This window comes from Lissotriton vulgaris, chromosome 12 (assembly GCF_964263255.1).
Source record: "Lissotriton vulgaris chromosome 12, aLisVul1.2, whole genome shotgun sequence".
Classification (NCBI taxonomy): Eukaryota; Metazoa; Chordata; class Amphibia; order Caudata; family Salamandridae; genus Lissotriton; species Lissotriton vulgaris.
Window position 1 is genome coordinate 575,293,482 of NC_141700.1, and position 12,153 is coordinate 575,305,634.

Here is a 12,153-nt window from a genome sequence, read left to right on the forward strand (position 1 = left end):
CAGATAAGTTTGCCGATGTCGTTCTTCATGGTAGGGTAATGTAAAGTGAAAATGTTCAAATGGAGCCGGGGTAGTTGGCAGCAAATGTTCACGTGCAGGTACCACAAGTTCAACTAACCAGGCTATTACAGCTATCACCACAATAGTCAAAACAAAGAGAATGGCACCCAAGATTCGCTTATCTCGTGATGCTGGTGATGCCATAGTTCGGAAAAGTTCTTACAGAGTCTCAAATAGTTCAAATTGTTCCCAAAGTCTCAAATATGTGTATACCTAAAAAAAAAAAGAAAAATACGGTGCTGAACTCCGAGGTAGCCGTTGTTTTCTTCTCCGGGCCAAGACGGTTGTCGCTACACTGGCAGAACTGATCCCCCCCTTGGAATTCCCGGTTTCTGTTTCACAAACCTGGAGCGGTAACCAACCAGTCATATACAAAAAAAACCTCAAAAATCTTCTTATCGGGGACGCAGGTTGTAGTGCTCTCGTCCGGCAACAGCGTGGTCCGGGAAGGCTCCCTCAACTTCGGCCGACGTCACAGCTGGGCTCTTTTCTTTCTCCAGAATCTCTTTGTAATCAGTCAGCACAGCAGGAGTCACCAGATCCGGAGAGACACGGCGGCAGTGTGTTGAGTGCACCCACCGCTTCCTGTTGGTCACTCGTACAGCGGTCCGGGTCGCAAGGAGGACCTGTTCGGGGCCCTTCCACCTTGGCTCCAAACTGCTCGCTCTCTCAAACGATCGGATCATCACATGGTCGCCGGGGCGAAGATCATGGCCCTCTCCAGTAGAGTTGTCAGGGAGCGCTTCTCGAACCTGTTGATGAATAGAAAGCAAATCATTTGTTAATCGTGCCAAATAGTCGTTCATCATAACACAAGGCACATCATGTATTAATCGCGGCTTGGGCACCCCCCAGATATTCATGGGGCGACCAAACATCACCTCATATGGTGTGAGGCCAGTTCGTTAATGGGGTACTGATCGAAGAGAGAGCAGCGCTAGCGGCAAAGCATCTGGCCACTTCAACGACGTGGATGCCACAATTTGGGCCAGTTTAAGTTTCAACGTAGCATTGTACCGCTCAACCAGACCTGCCGACTGAGGGTGGAACACAGCGTGGAACTTCTGCTGAATCCCTAACCCCTTCAGTACATACTCCACAATCTTCCCAACAAAATGAGGCCCATTATCGCGCCACAAAAATTTGCAAACTCCAAAGCGAGGAAAGAATTCCTTAAGCAACACCTTAGCCGTTGTTAGGGCTGTATTGTCTTTCGTGGGGAAGGCCTCAACCCATTTGCTAAAGGCACATACCACCACTAGGACGTACTTCAGGTTGTTGCAGCGCTCGAGTGGGATATAATCCATTTGGAGTACCTCAAATGGTGCAGAGGGTGGAACGAACCCTCCTTTCGGAGTATGGGTCCCCTTCCCGGGATTGTGTTGTAAACACACCAGGCAGGTCTGCACTACTCTCTTAGCAGTATTAGCAATCTCGGGATGTTCCCAAACTCGTGTTAACAGTCGAGTTATTGCAAGGGCTCCGACATGTGCCAATCCATGTGTCATCTGAACCATCGCCAGCAAGTAAGCTGCAGGCAATTTCCATTTTTCCATGTCCTTACTTCTCCAACAACCCTCATCATCTAGTACCCCATCTGCTGCCCATGCCGCAAGTTCTGATTCAGTGGCTGATTTCTGAATATCCAAAATGTCTGCTCTAGCATCGCTCCATCACTCAGCCTGTGATTGTGTCACGTACATGGGGGAGTCAGTTCGAGACATAGCCGTTTGTCTCGCTATACTGTCTGCGAAGGCATTTACTTGGCCCACTTTATCAGTGATCTTTTTATGGGCGCTACATTTTATTATCGCTACTTTCTTTGGGCAAAGCAACGCGTTTAAGAGATCACGCACCAGTTCTCCATGCATGATATGTACTCCGTGAGAAGTCAAAAACCCACGCTCTCTCCAGAGTAGCCCGAAGTCATGTGCTACTCCGAAGGCGTACCGGCTGTCTGTGTATATGTTCACACATAGGCCAGCACTCAATTCGCAGGCTCTTGTTAAAGCTATCAGCTCTGCTGCTTGAGCCGATTTCTGTGGTATTCTGTTTCTACCACTGTCTTAAGTGTCGTGATCGCATAGGCTGCGGAAGTCGTACCATCTGGCAGCCTCAAACACGATCCATCAACCCACAGTTCCCCATCCACATCTGGAAGTGGCATATCCTGTAAGTCAACACGACCCTTTGTCTGTTCCTCGGTCAGGAAAACACAGTCATGATGTTTTTCTTCCTGACCCTCCTCAACCGGATAGGGCAATAAAGTGGCAGGGTTCAGGGTAGCGCATCTTTTCAGTGTGATATGTGGCGCCAAAAGTGTAAGCTCATAGCCTGTTAGCCGTGCACTCGTAAGATATTGGGTCTTTGTTTGATTTAACAGAGCATCTACTGCATGGGGAACTAACACCAACAGTTTGTGTGATAACACAATTCCCTCACTCTGTCGTATGGCTACTGCTGTTGCTGCCACTGCTCGAAAACACCCAGGCAACCCTCGTATTACAGGATCAAGAATGGCAGAGAAATACGCACATGGTCTCTGCTTATCCCCGTGTGCTTGCACTAACACTGACAACGCACACCCATCGTTCTCGTGCACGTATAATGTGAAAAGTTTTGTATAATCTGGTGTACCTAACACGGGTGCGGAACAAAGAGCCTGTCTCAATTGTTCAAAAGCATTCTGACATTCATCTGTTCATTGAAGGGGCATTGGTGTAGATTTGGACAGTAACGCTAACAAAGGTTTTATAATGTGCGAAAACCCCATGATCCACTGTCTACAAAAGGACGTTAATCCTATAAAGGCACGTACATCTCTCTGCGTGCGGGGGACTGGTGTGTCTAAAATTGCTTGAATTCGATCAGATGTTAGTGCACGCCCCTCCTTAGACAACAGATGACCGAGGTAGGTCACCTGAGGTCTACAGTATTGGAGCTTTTTCTTCGAAACCTTATGATTGTTCTGTGCCAAAAAGGAAAGCAACGCAATTGTACTTTTTTCACAGTGCGCATAAGAGTCTGCAGCAAGCAGAAGGTCATCCACATACTGGATGAGAACAACGCCAGTCTGCAACTCAAAAGAATCTAGCTGTCTTTTCAAAGCCTGGCTGTAGATGCTCGGGCTCTCAGTATAACCTTGGGGAACACGACAAAATCTATACGATTTATTATTTAACGTGAAGCCAAACAAATATCTGCTATCAGGATGGACAGGGATGGAGAAGAACGCGTTTTTCAAATCAATAACACTAAAGGTTGTGGCCGTTGGTGGTACCAATGTAAGCAAGGTCGTAATATCGGACACCACCGGGTATTGGGGAATGACAATTTTGTTGATCTCTCTCAAGTCAATAATAAACCGATAGACTTTGTCGTCAGTATCTCTCTTAAGGATCGGAAGAATAGGGCTGTTACAAACATTATAAGGAACCTCCTCCACTACTCCTACAGAGATCAAATCCTGAACAATATGTGTCAATGCAAGTTCACCTTCTCTCGAAATCTTATACTGTGGTACTCGTGGTAGAGGGGCCCCCTCCTTAACAGTAATGTGTATTGGTGGAATACGCATCTCTCCCACATCCGTATCTGAGGTCGCCCATAACGTGTGCGGTAGAGAGGCCAAAGCTGGAATGTCTAAGATAGTGAAAAACCTATCTGGGTCAGGATAATTGTCATTCAGGATAACCCGCACTCCCTCAGGAGCGCACCGTATCGTTGCTCGAAAATATTTAAGCAAATCAATGCCCAGAATATTGTCTGGTGTATGGGGTGATAACAAAAATTGACCAAAACTGAAAAATTTATCAAGACATAGTGCAAGGGGCTTTGACAATGGGCTAGGAGAGGGTGTGCCATCGAACCCTACACATGTTATCATTTCGCCAGACAGGGGAGCCCTCGGAACCAAGTTTTTCGACAAAGCGCTACGAGTAGCCCCTGTGTCGACTAGGAAATGATCAGTAGAACCCAGAATACCCGCTGTTACGTATGGACCCTGCTGATCTACCGGCACTTCAACTGATTCCTTACCCCATCCTACGCAGTCCTATGCATGCACATAATCCTGGTGCTCCCCATTCTCACCCTCCGAAATCTGATATTGATTCCGTCTATCAAACGTGTTTCGTTCATCCTGGCCACGGCCCCTGTCCTCAACCCTTCCACGATCACTTCCGCCACCTCTCGCTCCCGTATAACCTCCTCTCGACCTACCACCTCCTCGACCACGCTGACTACGCTTCTCACGAAGTACCGGACAATCATCAGCCCAATGCCCAAACTCCTTGCAGTAGGCACACTGATCCTCCGCTATATCCGTACGACCATACGACGTATTCCCCCCACCTCGTCTACCTCTATCATTCCCTCTGCCCTGTGTTCCCCGAACCTGCGCCAACATCACCTTCGTTTTCAATTCCTTCGCCTTTTTGTCAACACTTTCTTTAGCCTCCAACTCCTGCCGCTCATAATACTGAGCCATAGTTAACAAAGACGCAGGGGTCGCCGTGGCCCAGGAACTTTCACTCGATTTCAATCGTTTTGCAATCTCCGGTAGGAGATTAGCCACATACTTATCTACGAACAAATGCCGACCCGTATCGTCTGTTAAAGATTGACCACTGTAATCATGGAATGCCTCCTCGAAGCGTGTAAAGAAATCTGAAACCGTTTCATCAGGCTTTTGTTTGCACGAAGCTAACATAGTCCAATCGATCTTTTTAGAAGGAACAAGCGTTTTTAATTTAATCAAAATAGCCGCTGGAAGGTCTAAAATCAACTGACAAGGCTTACATGCCGGTTCCCTATCTAAATCGATTTACAAAAGGGGGTGGTGATGAACAGAGTGTTCCCTATCTAAATCGGCAGCATTTATTTCTTTCCATGTCCCCCCAAGTATTGTTTCATCATTATTTTTATGAATTTGCCTCCACATATCAGGTGGAAGAATTAACCCAAAAAACAAATCTATGTCAACAAGAGTCATCACACAAGACGAAATAGCCCCTTCCACCCCTTCATAAAATGCCGCCGGATTTTTCCGAAGATCAGGTAGAGAATTTTTCAATGCCATAACATCTGCTCTATTCCAAGGCGTATATACCCAGTTATATATAAAATATCCTTTCGCATCCTTTGACAATTTATCATCATCTGTACCTTCCCCTTTAGGTGGAACATACAAGGGCGCGGCTTCACGCATAGGCATAACATGCAACGCAGAACTCTTATCTGAACCCCGGAGAGAACACTCCTTAGTCTGCACGTTAGACTCCGACCCGGACTCCTTTTGTCTCCTTCTCCGCTCCTCCCGCAAACTGGTGGTCTCATCTCGCAGCTGGACCAGTTGCTTGAAAAGGTCATCAACATCTGTAAGAGCAAATAAACCTTTATCCAAATTCTCACGATGAACTGACACAGCTTTAGATTCTAACGTATCTGAAAGTTGACGATACGCGGCAACAACTTCATCCGCCAAAGTAGACAGAAAATACAACAATTCCTGATCCGTCCAACTACTCCTTTCCGCAATCACCTCAGACTGAGAAACACAGTTCTTATTCACTTTACGAGCCCAACTACGTAAATGTGCGGACCTCTCCGCAGTAAACCTGAGAGCAGATACACCCTTCTTTTCCAGCTTATCCTGTCCATCATCTTCCGAATCTGCGTCTGGAGCCGTAGGCGAAACATACGGAGGCGGTGACCGATCTAGTAATGAAAAATCATCAATTTCATTATTAAGGACAGGATAAAGCAGTCGACGGATAGGAAATTGACCAGTCGTTTGCAATTTACGTTCCCTTTCCTCCCTCTCTTTCTTCTCCTGAGCCTCCTTTTCCTCAAGCTGTAAAGCCTTATCCCGAGCAGCCTTGCGCTGCTCTTTGTCCGCCAAGGCAACTTCACGCTTCATTCGTTCACGCACCGCTTTCTCCCACATTCGCACACAATCAAACATATTTTGTCTAGACCTGCGCTGAAACAAACATTGTTCCACAAACTGTACTTTACGTAAATCGAACGACCCATGTAGAGGCCATTGCAATTCAGGATCAGTTTTCGTGTACTTATGCCATAATTTGCTGTACATAATAGGAGGAAGGCCAAATTTAATATACATCTCCCTGTTCGGTGTTCCTTCTGGGGGAGCCGGCTGTGCTTCCGCTAACCTAATTGTGGTACCATTTCCAAGACAGCACATCCCTCGGAGTGTGCTGAAAACAGGCATGTTCAAAAAGTATCACGAAAGCGTGACACCGTATATAAAATGGCACTTACAGTACTTCACACAAATGTGCCGCTCAGAGGAAAAAAAACAAAGTTAGAGAAACATCTCTACATGCCTGCCTATGTGAAGTGCACTACACATATAAATTCAAAGTTCACAAATTCACAAACGTTAGCTAACTCAAATCAAAGTCATAGATCATAGGACTCCGGCAAGCGTCCGAGGACTACCTTACCGGTCACAAATCATAGAACTTCAGTAAGCGTCCGAAGACTACCTTACCGAACACAAATCTTACCCAAAATCTCAAATGTCCAGATTCCAACTGCCAAGGTCTTGTGATCAAATCAGCCAAACGGCACTTTCCCAGCAACGCAGACGATCGAAAACTCAGTCGGAGACCGGCGCCACCTGGAAGGTCAGATCAGAAGGAAAGGAAGAAACACCGTGGGTGCCAAGACTCGGGTCACTCAGTGGCAGCGCGCGTCCATGGCGAGTTTCCAAGCCTTCGTCACGACCTCTCCTTCGGGCATCCGAGTCGCCGATGAGTCCCTTCGTGGTCGCCAATTTGAAGTAATCAGGGTTCCCAAGGCCTACATGCTCCGTAGATAACCCACTTACACTCAAGAACTGTTGGCACGGAAACTGTGAAAGTCAAAGAACTAGTTTAATAAGACCCCATGGGGTGGTGGTACACTCATACAGCACCCTTCGGTAATGCAAGAGGTATCACACCGAACACCGGTGTGACCCAGTCTTTTATACAGTTTTGAGGTAATAAAAGATAGGCGGCACAAGTTACAACACATTATGTACATATATGGTCATGTTTTGGAACACAGCCAGCTCATTGGAGGGGGCACAACTCCGTTGGTCAGTTTGGCACACATTCTTGAGGGGTAACTGGTCAGTGGGGACTGCGCATGCGTGAGCTTGACCAGCACTAAAAATAGCCTGTTGCTGGGCAGACTGAAGTGGTCAGTGGTACGGACAACGGACTAAAGGGCACGCCGGCCACGAGGCCGCTTATGGTCTAAGATGGCCGCCGCAACATTCAAAATGGCGTTTTCATGTATAGCCAAGTTAAGGAGGAAAAACGTGTAGTTTCAGCTAATCGCTAACACGGCCATGCCAATTACGACACCATGGTATCCCCCTGCTGTTCCCTGCGACAAGTGGCAGGCACCGCGTGGTGCCTGCCACGTGGTGCAGGGAAATACTGTGCATGCCCTTTTACCATTGTGGACGGTGCTGCAGCCAGCAGCACCGTCCGCAATTGTAAAAGGCCAGGATGCGCCCGCCAGTATGGCGGGCGCATCTTAATTGGGCCGGTGGGACCACCGCACGTCTGGCGGTCGGTCTCATTACTGTGATGATGGCAAGCGGACTGATGTCTGCCTGCCATCATAATGAGCCCCTAAGTTCCAAGTAAACCGGGTTGAACTTAGGTGGTGTATCTGGGTTGTGCTCCCTCACAGTCGGCCTGATATCGCATCTACGTCCCAGTATACTGCAAGCTGTTGACCTGCATTGACACAGTGCGTTTTTACCTAAATCTTTTAAAAAATCATATTTCCAGTTCCCCTTATTGGATTTTTTTCATCTTCCTGTAACTTTGTTTATTACATTATTCTCTATATTTACAAGTTGGAGTGGGATTTTCATTTTTTTTTCAAAACTGTGTTGGCACTTCTAAATCAAATTTTTTCTAAGTCAAGCTTTTTTGTTCTGTGCCATAGGTGCCAAGGGTTGAGCTAAGGTTTCAATTACTGTAACCTTTTGAAGGACCAAACAAGATAGTGTCTTTTATTACATGTGGTGGTCTCAGTCCCCTGATAAATAAACCAGATCCTCACTACTTTGTGATCCTAAAACTCACATTGCAGGTGTTTGTTTTGTTTAAAAAAAATATATGGCTGTTAGGAAACTCCCTCTGCATCAAGGCCATTTTCTGATTTTACTCGCCACACTGGCATATTAACAGAGGTCTGGAAGGTGTAATCCAGTGAAAGACCCAGCAGTAAATGGGCTGTCAGGTCATGAGTTTCAAACGGCAGAGTTAGCCGAGGCTCGACCAGTGTAATTTCTAAGGGCCAAATCTCTATAGATTGGGCGACTGAACCACAAGTTTGTGATTCAGGGAATCTTCTGCTTCTTGGCAGATGTTATACATTAACCAAACTCACAATGACCCAATGACAGTGGTAGTCGTGCTCATTCAAGTTTTCACAGTAAAATGGAAAGGAGAGGTAATTACTAAGGTCCCTCGTTCAACTCGTAATAAGAGGTAGACTGCCCAACTCCAGATATACTCACAGCATAATAACAGCCAGGAATAATGAATGCGATATTTGAGCCAGCTTTCTGAACTCTTAATTATTACTCCTTGCAGACAGAAATAAATAAAAGATTAGCAAACCTTTCATAAGAACACCAATATAAGGCTATAGTGAGTTAATTTTCACACATTATGATTCGCATGGAAACCTTAATACAGGACTTCGCGCCCAGTCCTGGATGGTAAATCACTATTTCAAAGTCATACAATTTAACTACAAGTGCCTCAGCAGGAAACCAAAATGACAAAGACTATATAAAATGCGAGATGTGTGTGTGGATGATGTGAGAACCATCCAAATTAAGTTAACATTGCAGAGCAGGTTTACTGCAGTGACTGGGATAACACTGCATCACACACATTACTAATAATATTAATAATACTCCCCTATTTTATAATTGATGATACACGAGTTAAAAATGCACTTACTGGCAACCTGTCATTCTTCTTTGCCTTTGCAGGAGTGTATATGTTGAGGAAAAGACAGTCCTCAGAAATGGTAAAATCTGGTGTTTCTGTTTTAACTGTTTGTTTGATCATATCAATTATCTTCAGGTCTTGAATGCACCTTCGAATGAAAATACAGATGTGTCAGTATTTCGCATAATGATATAAACAGTCAGACGTGCAACAGTGGTGCAAACCCAATTTCTTTTCATGGTTTCAATTTGTGTAAGAACAAAAATATTTATTAATGAATTATGCACATTTCTGTCTTGGTACAGAGCCATATAACATATTTGAAGTTTATTACTATAAACAAACAAGAATACAATATGAAAAATATTGAAACAATATTTAAAATATAGTAACTTAATCTTGAGAGGGAAAGATATGAAGAAAGGAAACGGGATTCTATATTTTCATGCCATGTAAAGTGAATGATTGAAAATAAGATGGTGCACATTACGTAGAAAAGGATATTAGAAATGTAAGATATGAAGTGCATAAAAAAAATAAGGGATGATTCATTCATCATAGATGGAGATAAATAAAAGAACTATGAAACAGTAATTATGTGTTTGTTGCTTTGAAGGCACTGCATGGAAAAAGAAACTGAAAACAAAGACTAATGGGTAACCAATGATGATGTGAATAATAAGGACCTCATTCACAAAAAAACTAGCAAACAAAAAATTAGAAATCAGTATCCTTATGCTTTAGACCCTGCATTGGCACCACTTTCTGACTTTGAAATTGCAGGTTCCCTTGGAAACCCGCAACAAGCACAGGTTTCTAAGGTATTTGGGAGACTTACAAAGACTATAATGTAGCATGATTTTAAAAAACATAAAACACAATACATTCACAAATTAAGGACACGAAATGCTGAAAGTACACTTAGCACACGTTAGACACAGTGACACATGAAAATGTTACAAGTGTAGTAGAAGCACCATAAAAGCGTTCTGCAAAACATGAGACCAAGAAAAAATATATACAAAGTTGCACCAATAAATTTCTAATGCACATGTTGCTTATTAATGTATATTGGTGAAATGTTGGTGTTAAGTGAAGTGGCCTAGGGCCAGACGTAGGTCGCCAATTACCGGTCGGTAACGGCCGAATTCGGCCGTTACTGACCGGTAATTGGATTTTGAGATGTAGGGCCCTTAATTTTACAGATTCTGTAAATTTACCGAATCGGTAAATTTACCAATTCTGTAAAATACCGAATTGGTATTTTTACCGATTCGGTAATTCCCAGATGTAGGTGGGACACTTCTGAGTCCCACAGGCCCTACAAATTCGGTATTTTACCACCCAATCCAATTGGGTGTTAAAATACCGAATTCAGGTGTGCATGCACATGTGTGCATGCACACCTAGCCATGTGAAAGACAGACATGCCCTTAGGGCATGTCTGTGTGCCACATGGCGCACATGCCTATTTTTGGGGTGCCAGAGGGTGTCAAAGTGACACCCCCTGCACCCTTGTGAAATTCGGTATTCATTCAAAGCCCATAGGAATGAATGGGCATTACCGATTCGGTATTTACCGAATCGGTAAATATCGAATTCTTCCAATTCGGTATTCCAGCACATCTGGAATACCTACATACCCACCCCTTAGATTTACCGATTTTTAATTACCGAATCGGTAAAATTCGGTAATTAAAAATCGGTAAATCTATTCTACCTACATCTAGCCCCTAGTGTTTAAATGCTTTCTGTTGAGAATGCACCAGTTAGAAAAGTCAGTGCAAACACGTGTAGAAATGAAGTACGAGCTTAAAACTTTGCATAGTAATACTAGTGCTTATATAGTTTATGGAAATATAAAAATATTTTTTGTAATATGACTAGAAAAATATGCACATATATGAATATGGTGAAAATCTGTGGTGGTATGGTATTTCTAAAGTTAGCTATTTTCATTGAATAATGACTTTTGAAAATTGGACATAATCTCACTTTTAAATTGATTTAATTACAATATATTTGATATTGGTTTAGAATGTATATTCATTTAAACGTGTGATGCTAACTTAAAGGCCTTTTCAAAATGCTTTTGTTTTAAAATGCTGACCTTTCCCCTGACTTAATACAATGGTTCATTTTCTACTAGTGAAATATTTCTCTAGTTGTTTTGTACATGTGTACACCTGACATTCCTAAATATTTCTTCAATGTTCACAGTGAAATATTCCTGTGGGAACAGAATTGCAGCTGTTACTTTAGAATGTAACTTTGTATTTCTTTTCGACCAATGTTAGGCCTATGTGGACTTTCAAATCTCTTGTTTCTCATGACTACGATGGGAAAGCATCTCAATGTTTCTCGGGTGACACTATGTGATTCTGACCAGACAATGGTCTTTCATTGGTGGTGTGATACCACCTCACTGGTACAGCCTCAAACATTTTATAAAAGAACGAACCCCAAAGGAGGGGCAACACCATACTTTTGATTTTCCCCATGTGAGAGGATGCTATGCTGATCGATTTCTTAACTATCTGTTGCTTTTGGACTGCCTGGTTGATGCTACAGTTAGTAGCTGATGGACTAAACCTGTTTTGGCGAACCATTTCCAATTTTTCAATTCTTTTATTTTTTGCTTATGCTAATGGACACGTCTTTAATGGACTTTAGTTTTGAATCGTTTGTCCATCTTCGTAGGACTTGAGCAGTTAGACAATGAACTATCCTTCTGCCCTAATAGTGTTAGGAGTCTCTAACTCTGTTGTTGACTCTGATGTTTACCATCCAAGAAAGCCTGCTTGAATGTTTGCATTGTTTTTAGTTTTGAAATTCCCTTTCTCGCTGTGCATTTATACATACTATGTTAGGTTAGCATTATGTGCCATTTGTATTTGTATTATGCAACCCACTGAGTTATCCATGCAACGTATAAGTTTCCTTAGCCTGTGTGCCTCCATTTAATATTTCATGACTATTAGAAGACTGCTTGGGCAGCAATCACACAAGGCCTCATTTTGTTTTCCGCTGGCTTCAGCAGAACTGTAAAACTGTACACGTTATTATTTTCCCACCTGTTTAAGGTTGGAGCCTGACTTGC

The 12,153-nt window shown here is 43.6% G+C and overlaps 1 protein-coding gene across 3 annotated transcripts in view; it reads right to left on the reverse strand.

Annotated features, from left to right (window-relative positions):
- LOC147677778 (fatty acyl-CoA hydrolase precursor, medium chain-like) overlaps positions 1-12,153 on the reverse strand; it is a 356,692-nt gene that overhangs the window by 250,425 nt on the left and 94,114 nt on the right. For all 3 annotated transcript variants that reach the window (XM_086945437.1, XM_086945438.1, XM_086945436.1), the window contains one exon: positions 9,063-9,201. In XM_086945437.1, the coding sequence (XP_086801563.1) occupies positions 9,063-9,201 (139 nt within the window). The remainder of the gene's footprint in view (positions 1-9,062; positions 9,202-12,153) is intronic.